This window comes from Macaca fascicularis, chromosome 12, assembly GCF_037993035.2.
Source record: "Macaca fascicularis isolate 582-1 chromosome 12, T2T-MFA8v1.1".
Lineage (NCBI taxonomy): Eukaryota > Metazoa > Chordata > Mammalia > Primates > Cercopithecidae > Macaca > Macaca fascicularis.
In genome coordinates this window covers 17,913,755-17,929,753 of record NC_088386.1, presented here as the reverse complement: position 1 = coordinate 17,929,753, position 15,999 = coordinate 17,913,755, and the positions used below count along the sequence as shown (strand labels likewise).

Here is a 15,999-nt window from a genome sequence, read left to right as displayed (position 1 = left end):
CTTTTAAATATTTTATTCATGCATGTTTGTTGTCTGCTGAACATGAAGAACAGGTTTGCTTTTCTTCATAGTTTTTCCCACATTTATATGTCAATACATTGATTGTTTTTTTTTGTCTGTTTTAAGAATTCAGTGATACATGTTGGCTTTATTGCTGACTAATGTAGAGGTACTTCTTTGGGCTAGTACTTGACTTTAGTTGTATTTCAGTTTAGTGTTAGACCATTGTGTATGTACTTACTGGTTTCTTTAAGCTACCGTAGCAAAGTACCAAAACCTAGTTGGCTGAAAACAACAGAAACTTACAATTCTGGAGCCCAGAAGTACAAAATCAATGCGGCAGCAGGATCGTGGTCTTGCTGGTGTCTTCTAGCTTCTGAGGTTTCCTCAGGATCCTTGGCTGGTAGAGGCATCACTCCAGTCACATGGCTGTCTTCTTGCTGTGTATCTTTAGATCATCATCCTTCTGTGTGTCTGTGTTCAAATTTTCCCTTTCTATGAGGATACTAGTCATATTGGATTAGGGGCCACCTTGATAATCTCGTTTTAACTGAGAAGACTCTGTTTCCAAACATAGTTACATTCTGAGGTACTGGGGGTTAGGACTTCAACATATCTTTTTGGGGGTGCACAATTCAACCTGTAACAATGCTGATGGCTTTTAACCTTTTGTGTATAATCTTTTGTTATGATTGTTTCAGGAGACTACTAAAGTTATTTCTGCCATCTTAGCAAAATTGGTTTTGGTTATATTCTTAAATGGCTGTGTTAACTTTTTATTGGAGGCCTACATAATCTTGATTGTTTGAACCATTGGATTTCATCGCTGTTGAATTCATTTTTTATTTTATCTCTCTGCCAAAATATGAAGTCTTTGCTATGACTTGTTGCAGTATGTTAAAAATTCGTTTGCCTGGTATAAGAAAGTTTTTGATTCTTGAGTGTTTTTTCTTACCCAGTTTTAATGCTGCAGGTACAGTGTTTATAATTAGCAGATAAAGACATTGCCACTATCTTTTACTGATGAGTATTGATATTTGATCTGGAAAGCCTATGCGACTGGTTCCAGGCTTTTTTTTATATACATGTATATTTATTTTTAGGAAATTTATAGTGAGCCACCCGGATGTCTATGTACATTATAAGTAAATTGCTAGAAAGAATTTCTGGCATTTAGAAGGACTAGATTGTGGGTTTAAAATGTTTTTTCTTCCAGTTATTTTCTGCTCACTTTCTTAAGGATATAGCTGTTACTAAATGAAAGTAACAGTTGCATGCCAGATCAGTTTAAGTGCATTCAGACAATTATTTTGAATGAAGAACTGAACTTGAAGGATGCATACATTTATAACTTAATCTAAAAATACATAACAAGTTTTAGCTTTGAAACTGTATGCTGGATTTCTGAAATTATTTAAGGATATTGTTGTGGGTTTTACCTAAATGAATTCAGATTTCCTTTTGTGTATGTAGTTCAACAGATCTGTATTACATTTAAATTACTAGACCACAATAGTAATTACTATTACTAGACCCAATCAGTATTACTAGACCCAATAGTGATAGGGTAGAGATATAAAGAAAGTTGAAAAAATTATCCTTGAAGTTTTTTTCTCATTTGTGTTTTTCAGTTTTTTCTTTCCAGTTGTTCATCAAGCATATGTGGACTTGGTGGGATTACAGTTTTACTCAGAATCTAAAGAGGATTTTTATAATTTAAGAAATATATATTTGAAACATTCACACAGATTTTTTTTTTCTTTTTTTTGGCTTTTTGCATTTGAGTCCTTGTCTCTGAGTGGGAGTTGAGGTTTCATTGTGTAAAATGAATTTTGTCACTAGTTTCTTATGGTTTTTGTGAATTAATTTGACAATTTAAATATGCTAGGTCATGTTTTACTTTGTAGCACTTTGTAATGGAAGAAGTGTAAGGTAAAAGTTTGTCTCATTTGAAGAAGATGAATTATTTGACATGTCTTACTTATTTTAAAGGTATTGCTATTAAGGAGTCAGCAAAAGTGGGTGATCAAGCTCAGAGGAGGGTGATGAAAGGTGTTGATGACCTAGACTTCTTCATTGGTGATGAAGCAATAGAAAAACCTACATATGCAACAAAGGTATGTTTTCATGATTTGTATAAATAACATTTTCAAAAATTAGTTTGTTCAATGCTTGTGCCCTCTGGAATACACTCTGTAATAGATCTTATTAATATCCTCAAACTTCTTCTCAGTAGAAATTTCTTTTTCCCTGTGGCATCCTTCCCTGTTGCTTTGACTTTGCTTTTTTTTTCTTTTTCTTTTTTTAATAACCCTTAGGAGGAAAAATTTAGCCCTTTCAAATGAGCAGTTATTATTTTTCCACACCCACTGGATCTCAGGGCTCTCAATAAAATTAGCTTTACTTCCACATTGCTACTTCTGCAAACATTTTTTCCACGTCTTTATTCAAACCTATACCATTTTTCTCTTTTTTGAAGCTTATGCCATCTGTAAGTGCTGTTCTGTTTCTCCCTCTTTTTCTTTTTCCCTTTTTCTTTTTTACCCTTTTCCTTCCCTCTTTTATTTGAAGTGTAAGTATGTAAGTGTTAATTATATAGTTTGAAGAATTTTTATGACTGTAATCATAACAGGTAGAGATACAGAACAAATCTAGTAACCCTGAAGCTTTCCTTGTACTTGTTCACACAGTCACTACTCCAATCCCGCAAATAAATAAATGCTATTCTGACCTTTATCATCTTATTTTTTGACATTGACTTTGTCTGGTTTGTAAATATCCTCCTTTGTACTTCTTCCCTTCTCATAATTTATTTATTAATGAACAACTAATAAATACTTTGTAAAATACTTTGCCAAGTATCATGAGTAAAATGGTGTATAAGAAAAATAATTCCCCTGGGTTCAAGGCTATTATAATGTGGTGGACTTCAAGGCTATTAAAATGTGGTGGAAGACATTGAAGAAATAATTACAAGTGTGTTGGGGATTAGAAAAAGGGAAACATACACAAAGTGCTCTGGACATGTATTACAGGAGTAGCTAACCTAGTGTGGGGATTCAGGAATGTCCTCGAGGAGTAAATCTTTAAGCTGAGGCTTGAAGAATAAAATAGGAGTTAGCTGCTGAGGTAGGCAGGCTGAGTTGTTTTAGGTAGAGAAACCAATATATGAAGAGGCTTTACCATATGAGGGAGACTAGAAATGCATGACCAATATGCCTGAAGCATGGAGAATGAGGTAGAAAGAAGTGAGGAGGCTGGATAGGTAGGCCAGGAAAGAGCACTGTAAGTGTTGTGAGACCATGCTAAAGAATTTGAACCCTATCCTATAGGTAACATTAATGAATATACCTAGAGGAATAATTTTTGCGCTTAAAGTGCAAATATTGGAATCTACCTGTTTGAACTTGAATCCTGTCTGTGCTAATTTCTAACTTTGTGATATCATTCAGTGACTTAATCTTTCTTAATTTTGATTTCTTCGTCTGTAAAATGGAGATGTTATTAGTACTTCAGGATTTTTTTCTTTTCTTTTCTTTTTTTTTTTTTTTTTAACACAGAGCCTCACTTTGTTACCCAGGATAAGAGTTCAATGGCGTGAACATGACTCACTGCAGCCTTGATAGCCCAGGCTCAAGTGATCCTCCTACCTCAGCCTCCCAAATAGCTTGGACTACAGATGCATGCCACCAGGCCCGGCTAATTTTTTGTATTTTTGGTAGAGATGGGGTTTCATCATGTTGACTGGTCTTGAACTCCTGGGCTCAAACAATTTGTCCCCTTGGCCTGCCAAAGTGCTGGGATTATAAATGTGAGTCACCACGCCTGGCCCAGGATTGTTAAAAGGCTTAAGGAGATGTGTATAAAGAAATTGTTATACTCTACTGCTTTGAACATAATGATTACTCTGTATATGTTGGCTATTTTTACTTATAAAAGATTACTCAGGCCACGTAGCAATGAAGAGAAATTATTTGGGTAAGATAAGCATGATTCTGGGGAAACCAGATAATTGACTATTGCTGTAGTCTAAGCAAGAGATATTAGTGACGGCAGTAGAATAGAAAGAAATGGAAATTGTGTATGTGCAATCACACACGCAGACATTTAACTTTTATTGTAGAAAACTTCACATGTCAAAGAAGAGAAAATAATATTATGAACCCCTGTGTGCGTACACACAACTTTGGCGGTTATCATCTTTGGACAATCTCATTTTGTCTATAATCTTTCCACCCCCAGCCTCCAATTATTTTGAAGTAAATTGTACATACTATTTCACTTACAAATATTTAACTCTTAAATATGAAGACTTCTAAAAAAGAAAAATGTGACACCTTAATTTAGTGTGTAGTTTCTTTACATGATATCTAGTTATTGCTTAAATTTCTTTGATTATTTTCTATATTGGTTATTCTATTTGAATCAGCATTAAAATGTGGTCTACTCACTGGGTTTAGTTGATAAATCTCTTAAGTCTCTTTTTATCTGTAGGTTCTTTTCCCCGTGTGTTATGTTTCTTTTCTTTTTTGTTCTTGCCATTTATTTATGGAAAAAAACCTGGAAGTCTTGTAAACTTTCCTATATTGTAGGGATTCTGATTATTACGTCCTCATTGGGTCATGTAACACGGTACCCTACTTCCTATATTTACTTTTTGTTCTTGTAAATGGTAGTTAAATAAAAGTCTGATTAGATTTATAGGAGATTTTTGTTGGTTTTGACAAGGGGAAAACAGTGGATAATTAAAGAGTAACAGGGCGTGATTAATGGGATATTGGTGATAAGCTAGATGTATCAATTGAGGGTAATTCCCAGCTCTGAGATAGTCTTTTTATCCCTTATCTGCTGAAATTGAGAAATTTAAAGGAGAAACATCTAAAAATTATTTTATTTTTTTGAGACAGTGTCTCACTTTGTTACTCAGGTTGCAGTGCAGTGGCACAATCACAGCTCACTGCAGCCTCAAACTTCTGGACTCAAGAGATTTTCACACTTCAGCTTCCTGAGTAGCTGGGACCACAGGCGTGTGCCATCATGTCTCACTAATTTATTTTATTTTTATTTTTGAGATGGAGTCTTGCTCTATCTCCCAGGCTGGAGTGCAGTGGCATGATCTCACCTCACTGCAACCTCCACCTCCTGGGTTCAAGCGATTCTCCTGCCTCGGCGTCCTGAGTAGCTGGGATTACAGGCATGTGCCACCACGCCCGACTAATTTTTTGTGTTTTTAGTAGAGATGGGGTTTCACCATTTGGCCAGGCTGGCCTTGAACTCCTGACTTTAGGTGATCTGCCCACCTTGGCCTCCCAAAGTGCTGGGATTACAGGTGTGAGCCACTGCATCCGGCCTTTTATTTTATTTTTTGTAGAAACAGGGTCGCCTTCTGTTGCCCATGCTGGTCTCAAACTCCTGGGCTCAAGTGACCCTCCCACGTTGGCCTCCCAAAGTGTGGGATTACAGGCATGAGCCACTGCACCTGGCTTTTGAAAAATTTTTACTTGTCATATAATAATTGTACATATTTATGGAGTACGTATTGATGTTTTGATATGTACAATGTTTGGTGATCAAGTCAATTTAAGTAGCATATTTACCTCAAACATTTATTTTTTGTGTTGAGAATACTCAGAATTCTCTGTTCTATCTAAAAATATATAATAAATTAACTGTAGTCGTCCTATAGTGCTATAGAACACTAGAACTTATTCTTCCTATCCAGCTGTAATTTTGTATCCTTTATTCAAGCTCTCCCTATTCCCTTCTTTCCCCTCCCCTTTCCAGCCTCTAGTAACCACTTTTCTACTCTCTACTTACATGAAATCAATTTTTTTTAGCTTTTGCACATGAATGAGAACATGCAATATTTATCTTTTAGGTCCTGGCTTATTTCACTTAATGTCTTCTTAGCTCATCTGTGTTGCCAGGAATGACAGGATTTCACTCTCTTTTAATGGCTGAATAGTATTGTGCATATATACTGCACATATGGACACTGAGATTGATTTCATATTTTGACTATTGTGAAGAGTGCTGCAATAAACATGAGGGTGCAGGTATCTCTGATATAGTAATTTATTTTCCTTTGGGTATATATCCAATATTAGGATGGCTGGATCATATGGTAGTTCTATTTGTGGTTTTTTGAGGAGCCTCTGTACTATGCTTTATAGTGGCTTTACCTGTTAACATTCCCTCCACATTATATATGAGTTCCCTTTTCTCCACATCCTTGCCAGCATTTGTTTTTTTTTTTTGTCTTTTGGATAATAGCCTTTTTAACTGTGGTGAGATGATATCTCTTTGTGGTTTTGATTTGCATTTTCCTGATGATTAGTCATGTTGGACTTTTTTTTCATGTATTTATTGGCCGTTTGTGTGACTTCTTTTGAGAAATGTCTATTTAGATTATTTGCCCTTTTAAAAAATCAGTTTTTTTTTTTTTTTGCTGTTGAATTGAGTTCCTTATATATTCTAGATATTAATGCCCTGTCAGATGTACAGTTGGCAGGCATTTTGACCCATTTCATAACTTGTATTTTCCTTCTGTGATGATTTTCTTCACAGAAGCATTTTAGTTTAATATAATCCCATTTGTCTATTTTTGCTTTTGTTGCCTGTGTTTCTGAAGTTGTATTTGTAAAATCTTTCCCCATAGCAATGTTGTGAGAAGTTTCCCTTAAGTTTTCTTCTAGTGCTTTTATAGTTTTGGGTCTTAGATTTAAATCTTTAATTCATTTTGAGTTGATTTTTGTATAAGGTGAGAGCCAGAGGTCTTGGTTCATAATGAGAAACACTTTTGACTGTGGTAGTATAGAGAGGAGAAAATAAGTTTAATTTTGAACACATTCTGTTTGAGGTACCTGTGATACATCTGAGATTTTGTTAGAGTCAAATATGTGGATTTTGGAGCTAAGAAACAAGGCAGAGCTGGAGACAGAGATTCAGAAGGTGTCAGTTACCTTAGAGGGGATGAGATTACCTAGGGGAGCATTTCACAGGGGAAGAGAACTAAGACAGAGCTTGAGCAGTGTGCCAGTTAGGTTTGAGTAGAGGAGGAAAAGTCTGTGAAAGAGACTGAGAATGCATGGGTAGATATGCAGAGGTAAACACTGTAGAATGGTGCTGAGATGAGCTAGAGCCCATAGGTAATTTGCTGTCTTTAGCTACAAGGTGGTCATTTGTAACCTGAATGAGAATAGTTTTAGAAGAGTAGTTGGGCTAGATGGAAGTAGTCTTTTGAGTGATAGACCAGGAAAAATGTAACAGTAAGAGTACTGTTCATTGAGTTTCAGTTGTGATTGGGAGGGAGAGATGAAGAGACACATTTCAAGGTTAAGATGGAAGACATGTCTGAGTGCTAATATGAAAGAACTTTTAGAAAGAGATTAAAGTAACAGGAAAGTTAAGGTATAATCAAGGTCTCTGAAAAAGCTGGAGGGATGAGATCCAGAACACAGATGACTGAATTGACATGAGGAATATCTTACATTACAATGGAAGTAAATGAGAAAAAAGACTGTGGAATCCATTTTACAGATTTGAATTCTTGACTGTTGGATTCTGCTTCTTCTGCGAAATATGTAGTGACATCATCTGCTGGTCATGGAATGGATGCGGGGAGAAGGTGAAATCTGAGTGGCAGGGGCAGCATTGAAAATCATCATTGTGGAGAGTAAAGATGAACAGAGTAGAGGAGCAAAGTCTTGCCAGGCAAGGTTAGGTCCATTTGAGAATAATGATTATGAATTCTTAGTTTTACACCCCAGTTACAAATGTTTCTGCAGTATAATCAGTATTCTGGATATAGGCAAGTTTATGTCAGGGACATATGCTGGGTTGAATTTTGGTAGACGGGATGAAAAGAGGATACGTGAAACAAAAGTGATGGGTCAGAATCTAGACTGTGTATATTGATGGCTAGGGAATAATTAAAGCAATCACTGGACCGAAAGTCTTAATTGGTGTTCAGAAGAGATTTCCTGAGGTGGTTGAGTATGCTAGAATAATAAGAGGTTGTGATCAGAGAAGGGTATACCTGCATTTCAGGGATTGAGAGGTGATAGTGATGATGATATAAAATCTATACTGGCCAAAATGCAAAAGAGATACATTGAGAAGTCAGTCAGTCAAGAGGCCAGAGTTCCTTTCCAATGATTCTGTCCACTCATTTTAAACACATTTTCAAGTCTTCCAAGTGCTACAAACAAACCAGAACAAAACTACTCTCAATCTTTATTCCTACCTTCTGTCCTCAGCAATTTAGCTATCTTTCTCTTTCCTTTTAAAATGACACTTCTTAGTGAGTTTCAAGATATTTGATATGCTCTTTGTTAAATCCCATTATATGTAACAGTTTTCATCCTTTTTGATTTGTCTTTGTTTCGCAGGATTACTCTGATGGTTCTCTTCCTAACATGGAATATTTGTTTTGTTTGTTTTTATTTGTTATTTCTATTGTCACTGATTTCTCCTTTACCCACTACTGAAATGTTGATTTCTCCAGGCACTGCCTTCAGTTCTCTTTTCTTTTTTTTCTCTTGTAAAATGGTGTGACTTAATCTTTTATTCTTTCATTAAAGACTTTCTCTAGGTGATCTCATCCATTCCTTTGTCTGCAACCACAGACTAGATCTCTACCTTCAGTTGCTTGACTACATCTTTACCTACCTATTTCATGGCTCTTGAGTTTTAATATATCTAAAACAAAATGTATTATATGTGCTCCACTCTTGTTTATTCCAAGATCAGAAAAAACACAATTTTTATGTTTTGATTAATGAATCTTGTCCATTCTAACTTCAAAGCTAGAAACCTATTGGTATCTTCTGACTTTTTTTCGAGACAGATGTCTTGCCCTGCTGCCCATGTTGGAATGCAGTGGTGAGATCTTGGCTCACTGCAGCCTTGACCCTCTGGGCTCAAGTGATTCTTCCACCTCAGCCTCTTGAGTAGCGGGGACTACAGGTGTGTGCCACCACACCTGGCTAATTAAATTTTTTTTTTTTTTTTTTTTTTGTAGAGGCAAGGTCTCACTACGTTGCCTAGGCTGGTCTCAAACTCCTGGGCTCAAGCCATCCTCTCACCTTGGCCTCCCAAGGTGCTGGGATTATAGGTGTGAGCCACCATGCCCCGCCCTTTCTTATTCTTATTGACTGAGAAATCTTCAGTGTGGCCCAGTGTCATCCATACCACTATTGGTACTCTTGTTCTCACTTGGTTCTGGTTCTGTTAAGCTTCATTTGAGCTTTCCCAGTGCTGCTATAATAGTCTTCCTAACTATTAAAGCTGTTCTTATTCCCCTGCTTAAAAGTTTCTATGCTGTTTTATTTCTTATAGAATAAAACCTAAATGCAAGGCAAATTTTTGAGAATCTAGTCCCTTTGATCTAGAACTGGTGTATCTCCCTACATACCTTTCTTCAAACCTTTTGGCACATGCATTTCTCATTGATATCTTCACTTTCCTTTTTGTATACCATGCAGTGTTTGTCTTTCTATACATCTTTTTCTGTTCTCCACAAGTTCCTCCATACCTCTCATTCCCCTGCCAAAAAAAACCCAGAAAGCAAAACTGAGAATGTTGCTTCTTTAAGACTCAGCTTAGATATGACCTCCTCAGTGAAACCTTTTCTCTCACAAGACAAGGTGATCATCTTGTTCAAGGAACCATTTATTTATTTATTTGACAGAGTGTTACTCTGTTGCCCAGGCTGGAGTGGAGTGATGTGATCTTGGCTCTCTGCAACCTCTGACTCCTGGATTCAAGAGATTCTCCTGCCTCAGCCTCCCCAGTAGCTGGGATTATAGGTGCCTGCCACCACGCCTGACTGATTTTTGTATTTTCAGTGGAGATGGGGTTTCACCATATTGGCCAGGCTAGTCTTGAACTCCTGACCTCAAATGATCCACCCATCTCAACCACCAAAGTGCTGGAATTACAGGCATGAGCCATCATGCTGACTTTTTTTTTTGGAGACAGAGTCTCACTCTGTCACCCAGGCTGGAGTATAGTGGAGTGATCCTGGCTCACTGCAACCTCTGCCTCCCGGGTTCAAGTGATTCTCCTGCCTCAGCCTCCTGAGTAGCTGGGATTATAAGCATGCACCACGATACCTGGCTAATTTTTGTATTTTTTAATGGAGATGGGGTTTCACCATGTTGGCCAGGCTGATCTCAAACTCCTGACCTCAGGTGATCTGCCTGCTTCGGCCTCCCAAAGTGCTGGGATTACAGGCATGAGCCACCACGCCCAGTCAGAACTTTATTTTTTAAAAAACCTGTAATGTAATATTTGTTCATATATATTTCTTTTACTAGACTGAGTTTTTTGTGTGCAGGATGTCTGTGTCCTTGCCATTTGTGCCAATGGCTTATAGTAGGTACACAGTAATAATTGGTGAATAAATAATACTTAAAACATTTAAATTTGTAAACTTCCAATAATGTTAAAAATCGAATGATACAGTAAACTGCAATTTTTCCCTTCCTTAAAGCAAACTGGGGAGTAGAAGTCATTTTATAAATATAATGCCTTAAAAAGTAGTGTGGAAACTAGAGTAAGAAGTAGATGTTAGGAATTGATACTGCAAGGTGTTTATTTGTTCATTAATTTGTTTAACTTTAGGTTTTGAATGTGTTTTATGTTCATGGAACTATATTCAGTTGCAGAGGTTCACAAACTTTCTCAGTGCCATTAGGGTCTCAGTAACATTTTTCACTGTGCCACCTAGATCAAAAGAAATGTCAAATAGTTCTGCTTATTAAATACCTAGGTCTAGGCAACTTAGTAGCCACGTGAAATAAAATAGGACACTTAAATTGGAAATACTATTTCACTGCTGAGTAATCACATTTCTGTTAGGGTGCTTAGGCACTGAACAACTTCTCAAACCTGGAATCAGATGGGACATTGCCACCCTGATTTCTTGTTTTACATTGATGTTATTTTATGTGATAACTTGGTTTTTATCCCAGCAACTGCTGACAAATCAACTTCTCCAAGAAATAATGTCATTGAAAGGACTATATAATAGTATGATTTATTGTTGAAACTGACTTACTGTGACTTGTAAGATCATGCAGTGTCCAACTGATGTTGAGTAACACTGTATTTCCCTGGAAAATTTAAAATAACTTTGTGGTGCCCTTGTGAATTTATGGTATTACACTGGGGTGCTGTCTTAGTTCATTTTCTGTTGCTATAATGAATACTTGAGGTGGAGTAATTTATAAAGAAAAGGGGTTTATTTTGGCTCGTGGTTCTGGAGTTGAGGAAGTCCAAGATGAGTTGGCCACATCTGATCGACCTCTGGTAAGGACGTTATGCTGCTTCATAACATGTTGGGAAATGGAAGAGGAAAGGGACAAAATACAAGGGACAGCCTTACTTTATAACAGCCTGCCTTCAATTCTCTGGAGAATTAACTCAGTCCTGCTGAGAGCTGCATTAATTCCTCTAATGACCTGGTCACCTCTTAAAGGCCCCACCACCTCTTGATACTGGAACACTGGCAATTAAATTTTAAATTTTAACATGAGTTTTGGTGGGAACACACCACATCCAAATCATAGTAGGTATCTTGGCACACAATTTTGGAAGCATGACTCTTACACATTTATAAAACTTTTCTTATAAAATTTTATATGCTTGATTCTTATGATTATTCTAGGTATGTACTTACCAGGTGCACTTTTTATATTTGGCATACAACAAATACTTGTTAATGACCTAATGAATTAAAAATTAAGGAAATTGTGATAAAGTTTAGTTTTTAGGTTTAATTTTTGTAGGCTAACTTACCTTTTATTAGAAAACTTTTAAAATCTGGAAAGACTAGTACAATGACCTTCCATCTAGAGTTAACAGTTTTTAACATTTTGACATATTTACTTTGTTTTTATTGAGCCATCTGTCTGACAATGCGTTGTTGAACTAATTTATCTCTAAATCCTTAAGTACACATGTTTTAAGGATGGTCTATAGTATCGCACCTAAGAAAATATATCCTCATCTAATATCCACTAATGATCTAATATTTCCTTTTTTGTAGTTTTATTTATTTTTTATATTAATAAGATTTAATTTGTATTTCCCTTTTTGTTTTGATAGTGGCCAATCCGCCATGGTATAGTTGAAGATTGGGACTTAATGGAAAGGTTTATGGAGCAAGTGATCTTTAAGTATTTAAGGGCAGAACCTGAAGACCATTATTTTCTTTTGGTAAGTTACAAATTATAATTTCACTGAGGAAATTTTTGAATACACTTAATGAGAACATTTTCATCACACTTCTTTGGTATACTTTGGTTATTAAATTGTCATATGTCTAAATGATTTTGTAATAAAGCTGTATCATCTTTAAGACCATCTAGTTATGGCTACAGGAGAATAGTAGTATGTCAAAGCACCACATTTTAAACACTTAAGAAGTGCTTTTGGTAATTAATATCTAATCTTTATGATAGGAACAGTAAGGTTCAGAACAATGTTGGAAACCTGTGGCACTTCCTTTTTTCTTTTAAAAAAAAAGTCTGATTATTATATCATTGGTATTTCTTCATAACAAAAATACAATATGATTTAATTTTTAAACGTCTTTTTATTAAAGCAATGCATGTTCATAACTTAAATCAAATGCCTTTGTAAGATTTAAAACAACAAAATAACACTTTCCTTTCTTACATCTCCCAACCTTTGATTCATATTCCCCGGAGGCAAACATTTTCAGTTTTTAAAAAAGTTTGCCCTGGTAGTAATCTTATAAATTTAATGTGTTTCTTTTATTTCTTATGTTTTTAAAAATATTATGCATGATTTATCAACCTCCTAATAGGAAAACATGAGAATTTCCCTTTTTTCCTTTTCTCTCCCTCTGCACAAAATAACTGTCCTTTCCCTTTCCTCACATTGTAGTTATATCACAGTTTTTGGTTAAATCAATATTCTGTGTCTTATGGTGATTTTGATGGACTATAAAGTTGAAAGAACCGTACTATGGACACTCATACACCCACAATCTAGATTCAGTGATTAACCTTAACATTTGGCTATAATTGCTTCATGACGTCTATCCATCTGTCACTTCATTTTAGTTTTTAAATCACTTCAAAGTGAGTTGCAAATGGGAGTCATTTGACCCCTAAATACTTTAGCACGTATTTCATCAACTAGAGCTATCATTTGTGTATGGTTATTCTTTTCATATAAAATTTACATATCATAAAATCACTGATCTGCACCATTCAGTAGATTTTGACCAGGGATTGGCAAACTTTCTAAAGGAGCAGATAGCAAATATTTTTGGCTTTGCAGGGGATAAAGTCTCTGAGGAAACTTAGTTCATTTTTTATACGATGGTCCCTGTCACAGCTACTCAGCTGTGCTGTTGTAGCATGTTAGCAGCCATAGACAATACTTAAATTCATAGGTATGTCTGTGTTCCAATAAGTTTTTTTTTTTTACCAAAACAGGTTGTGGGCTATATTTGACCTACAGGATGCATGATGTGGATTGTCCAGTCTTTGTCAGTTACATACATCTGTGTAACCTAAACTCTTACCAAGATAAAGAAAAATTACTATCAGCGTGGAAAGTTTTCTCTGCCCCCATGCCCTAGTGACAACCACTGTTTTGTTTCTTTTTCATCTGAGATTAGTTTTGCCCATGTTTGAGTGTCAAATAATGGAATCATGCAATATGTGCGTTTTGGTGAAACACTTTTACTTAGCATAATCTGGAGATTGATTCGTGTTATTGCATATACTAGTGATTTGTTGCTTTTTGTTGCTGGGTAGTATTCCATTGAATAAATTTGCCTCACTTTATCCATTTTCCTGTTGACGAACACCTGGGCTATTTCTAGTTTTTCTTTTTTTTTCCTTTTTTTTTTAAGACAGGGTTTTGCTCTGTTGCTCAGGCTGGAATACAGTGGACCAATCATGGCTCACTGCAGTGTTGACCTCCCAGCTCAAACAGTTCTCCCAGCTCAGATTCCTGAGTATCTAGGACACACAGGCCCGGGCCACCACACCTGGGTAATGTGTTCTGGTTTAGAGATGGAGTCTCACTTTGTCACCCAGGCTGGTCTTGAATTCCTGGGCTCCAAGGGATCTTCCCTCCATGGCCTCTTAAAGTGCTGCCACCATGCCTGGCTTAATTCTGTTTTTGGTTATAATAAAATAGTTTGACCATTGTGAACCTTCTTCTACAAAACTTTTTGTGGACATATGTTTTCATTTCTCTTGTCTAAATAACGTAGGTATGGAATTGCAGCGTCATAGGGTAGGTACATGATTTTTTTTTTTTTAAGGGAAACTCGAGGGAACTTTTCCCAAGGTGTTAAACCTTTTTGCACACCCCCCAGTGATGCATTAGTAATCTGGTTGCCCTATTCAAGATTTGGCTTGTCAATGTTTTATACTTTTTTTTTTTTGAGACAGCATCTTGCTCTGTCACCGAGGCTGGAGTGCAGTGGTGTGACCTTGGCTTACTGAAACCTCCCTGCCTCCCAAGTTGAAGTTATTCTTGTGCCTCAGCCTCCTCAGTAGCTGGGATTACAGGCAGGCACCACCACACCCGGCTAACTTTTGTAATTTTAATAGAGATAGGATTTTGCCATGTTGGCCAGGCTGGTCTTGAACTCCTAGCCTCAAGTAATCTGCCCACCTCAGCCTCCCAGAGTGCTGAAATTATAGGTGTGAGCCACTGCGCTGCTGGCTTGTCAGTCTTTTAAATTTTAGCCATTCTGGTGGGTGTGTAAAGATTTTTCATTTGCTTTTAATTTTAATTTTCATTTTCTGATAACTGATTATGTTGAGCAGTCTTTCATGTACGATTATTATTATTAGCTATTTGTATATTTTCCTTTGTGAATCCTCTGATTATCTTTTATGTAGATTTTTTTTTCTTGGAGTTTATAATTTAACTGCCTTGGTTTTTAGTTTACTTAATGTTGTATGTATTCATCAGTAAATTATCTCCAGACTTTTAAACATAGCTCCAGAACTCTTCTAAATAAGTTTAAACGCCGCAGGGAGTTTAGCTTATAAAGGTTTTATGTAAGGTAACAGTGTACTTAGTTGTTTTACTTTATATTTCTTTTGAAATAATAATTTTAAAAAGATATAATTTTTAATGGATTCAAGTTTTATCACTTTTTCCCTTTGTGATTTGTGCTTCACAAATTTAAGGAATTATTTCTTTCTTTAAGGTCAAAAAGAGAATTCTGTATCTTTTAAATTAAAAAATTTTTCTTTTACATTTAAATATTCGAGATACCACAGAGGATTAGATTGTCAGTCAGACTCACAAGAATCAGAGGTCTGTCTTACCCAGTGTCAATCTTTAAAAATTAAAACGATTTAAGTGATCATGAGGCATAGGTGAAATATGAAGTCCGACGCTGCCAGATCTCTGAGTCCTTTCTTGCCTCTTTAGAGTGCCTTCTGTCCCAGACTTAACCTATGAGATTTCTAAGTGATGTATGCAGTCACATAACTTAAACAGAAGAGTGCTCTGCAAACATCTTGATTCTATGCTCTTAACAGGTAAATTAATATAACGTTTTTCAGAAAGCTATACCATTCGATCTGTAGAATCTCAGCTTGTTTACTGTAATCCTATATAGTTCGGGGACATTCTTCTAAAAGTGTTACTTAGATGAGGGCTCTCCTGTGGCAAATACTATCGATGTTTTTTCTGGAGGTTTGTCATTACTGTATTTAAAGGATGATTTGACTGGACTACCTTTTCCCTACCTTCAACCCTCTCTCTCCCTGCTTCATTTCTTTTTAATGTTTAATCTGTATGAGTGGTATGATACAGGCATTCAGGGCTTTTTTTTTTTTTAATGTGAATTACCATATTGTTTTCAGATATTTATGGATATGTTTGAATTCTCTATAGTTTTCCTTTGATCTCTGTGTCTTTCTACTTGTAAATTTAATGCATTTTAAATAAAATGTTTGAAATAAATTACTTCTCGTTTTAAAATTGTCA

General features: G+C 36.0%; 1 protein-coding gene across 1 annotated transcript in view; it reads left to right on the top strand.

Annotated features, from left to right (window-relative positions):
- Positions 1-15,999, top strand: part of ACTR3 (actin related protein 3) — a 68,692-nt gene that overhangs the window by 22,189 nt on the left and 30,504 nt on the right. Inside the window, exons 3-4 of the mRNA XM_005572970.5 lie at positions 1,993-2,117; positions 12,112-12,222. Of these exons, the coding sequence (XP_005573027.1) occupies positions 1,993-2,117; positions 12,112-12,222 (236 nt within the window). The remainder of the gene's footprint in view (positions 1-1,992; positions 2,118-12,111; positions 12,223-15,999) is intronic.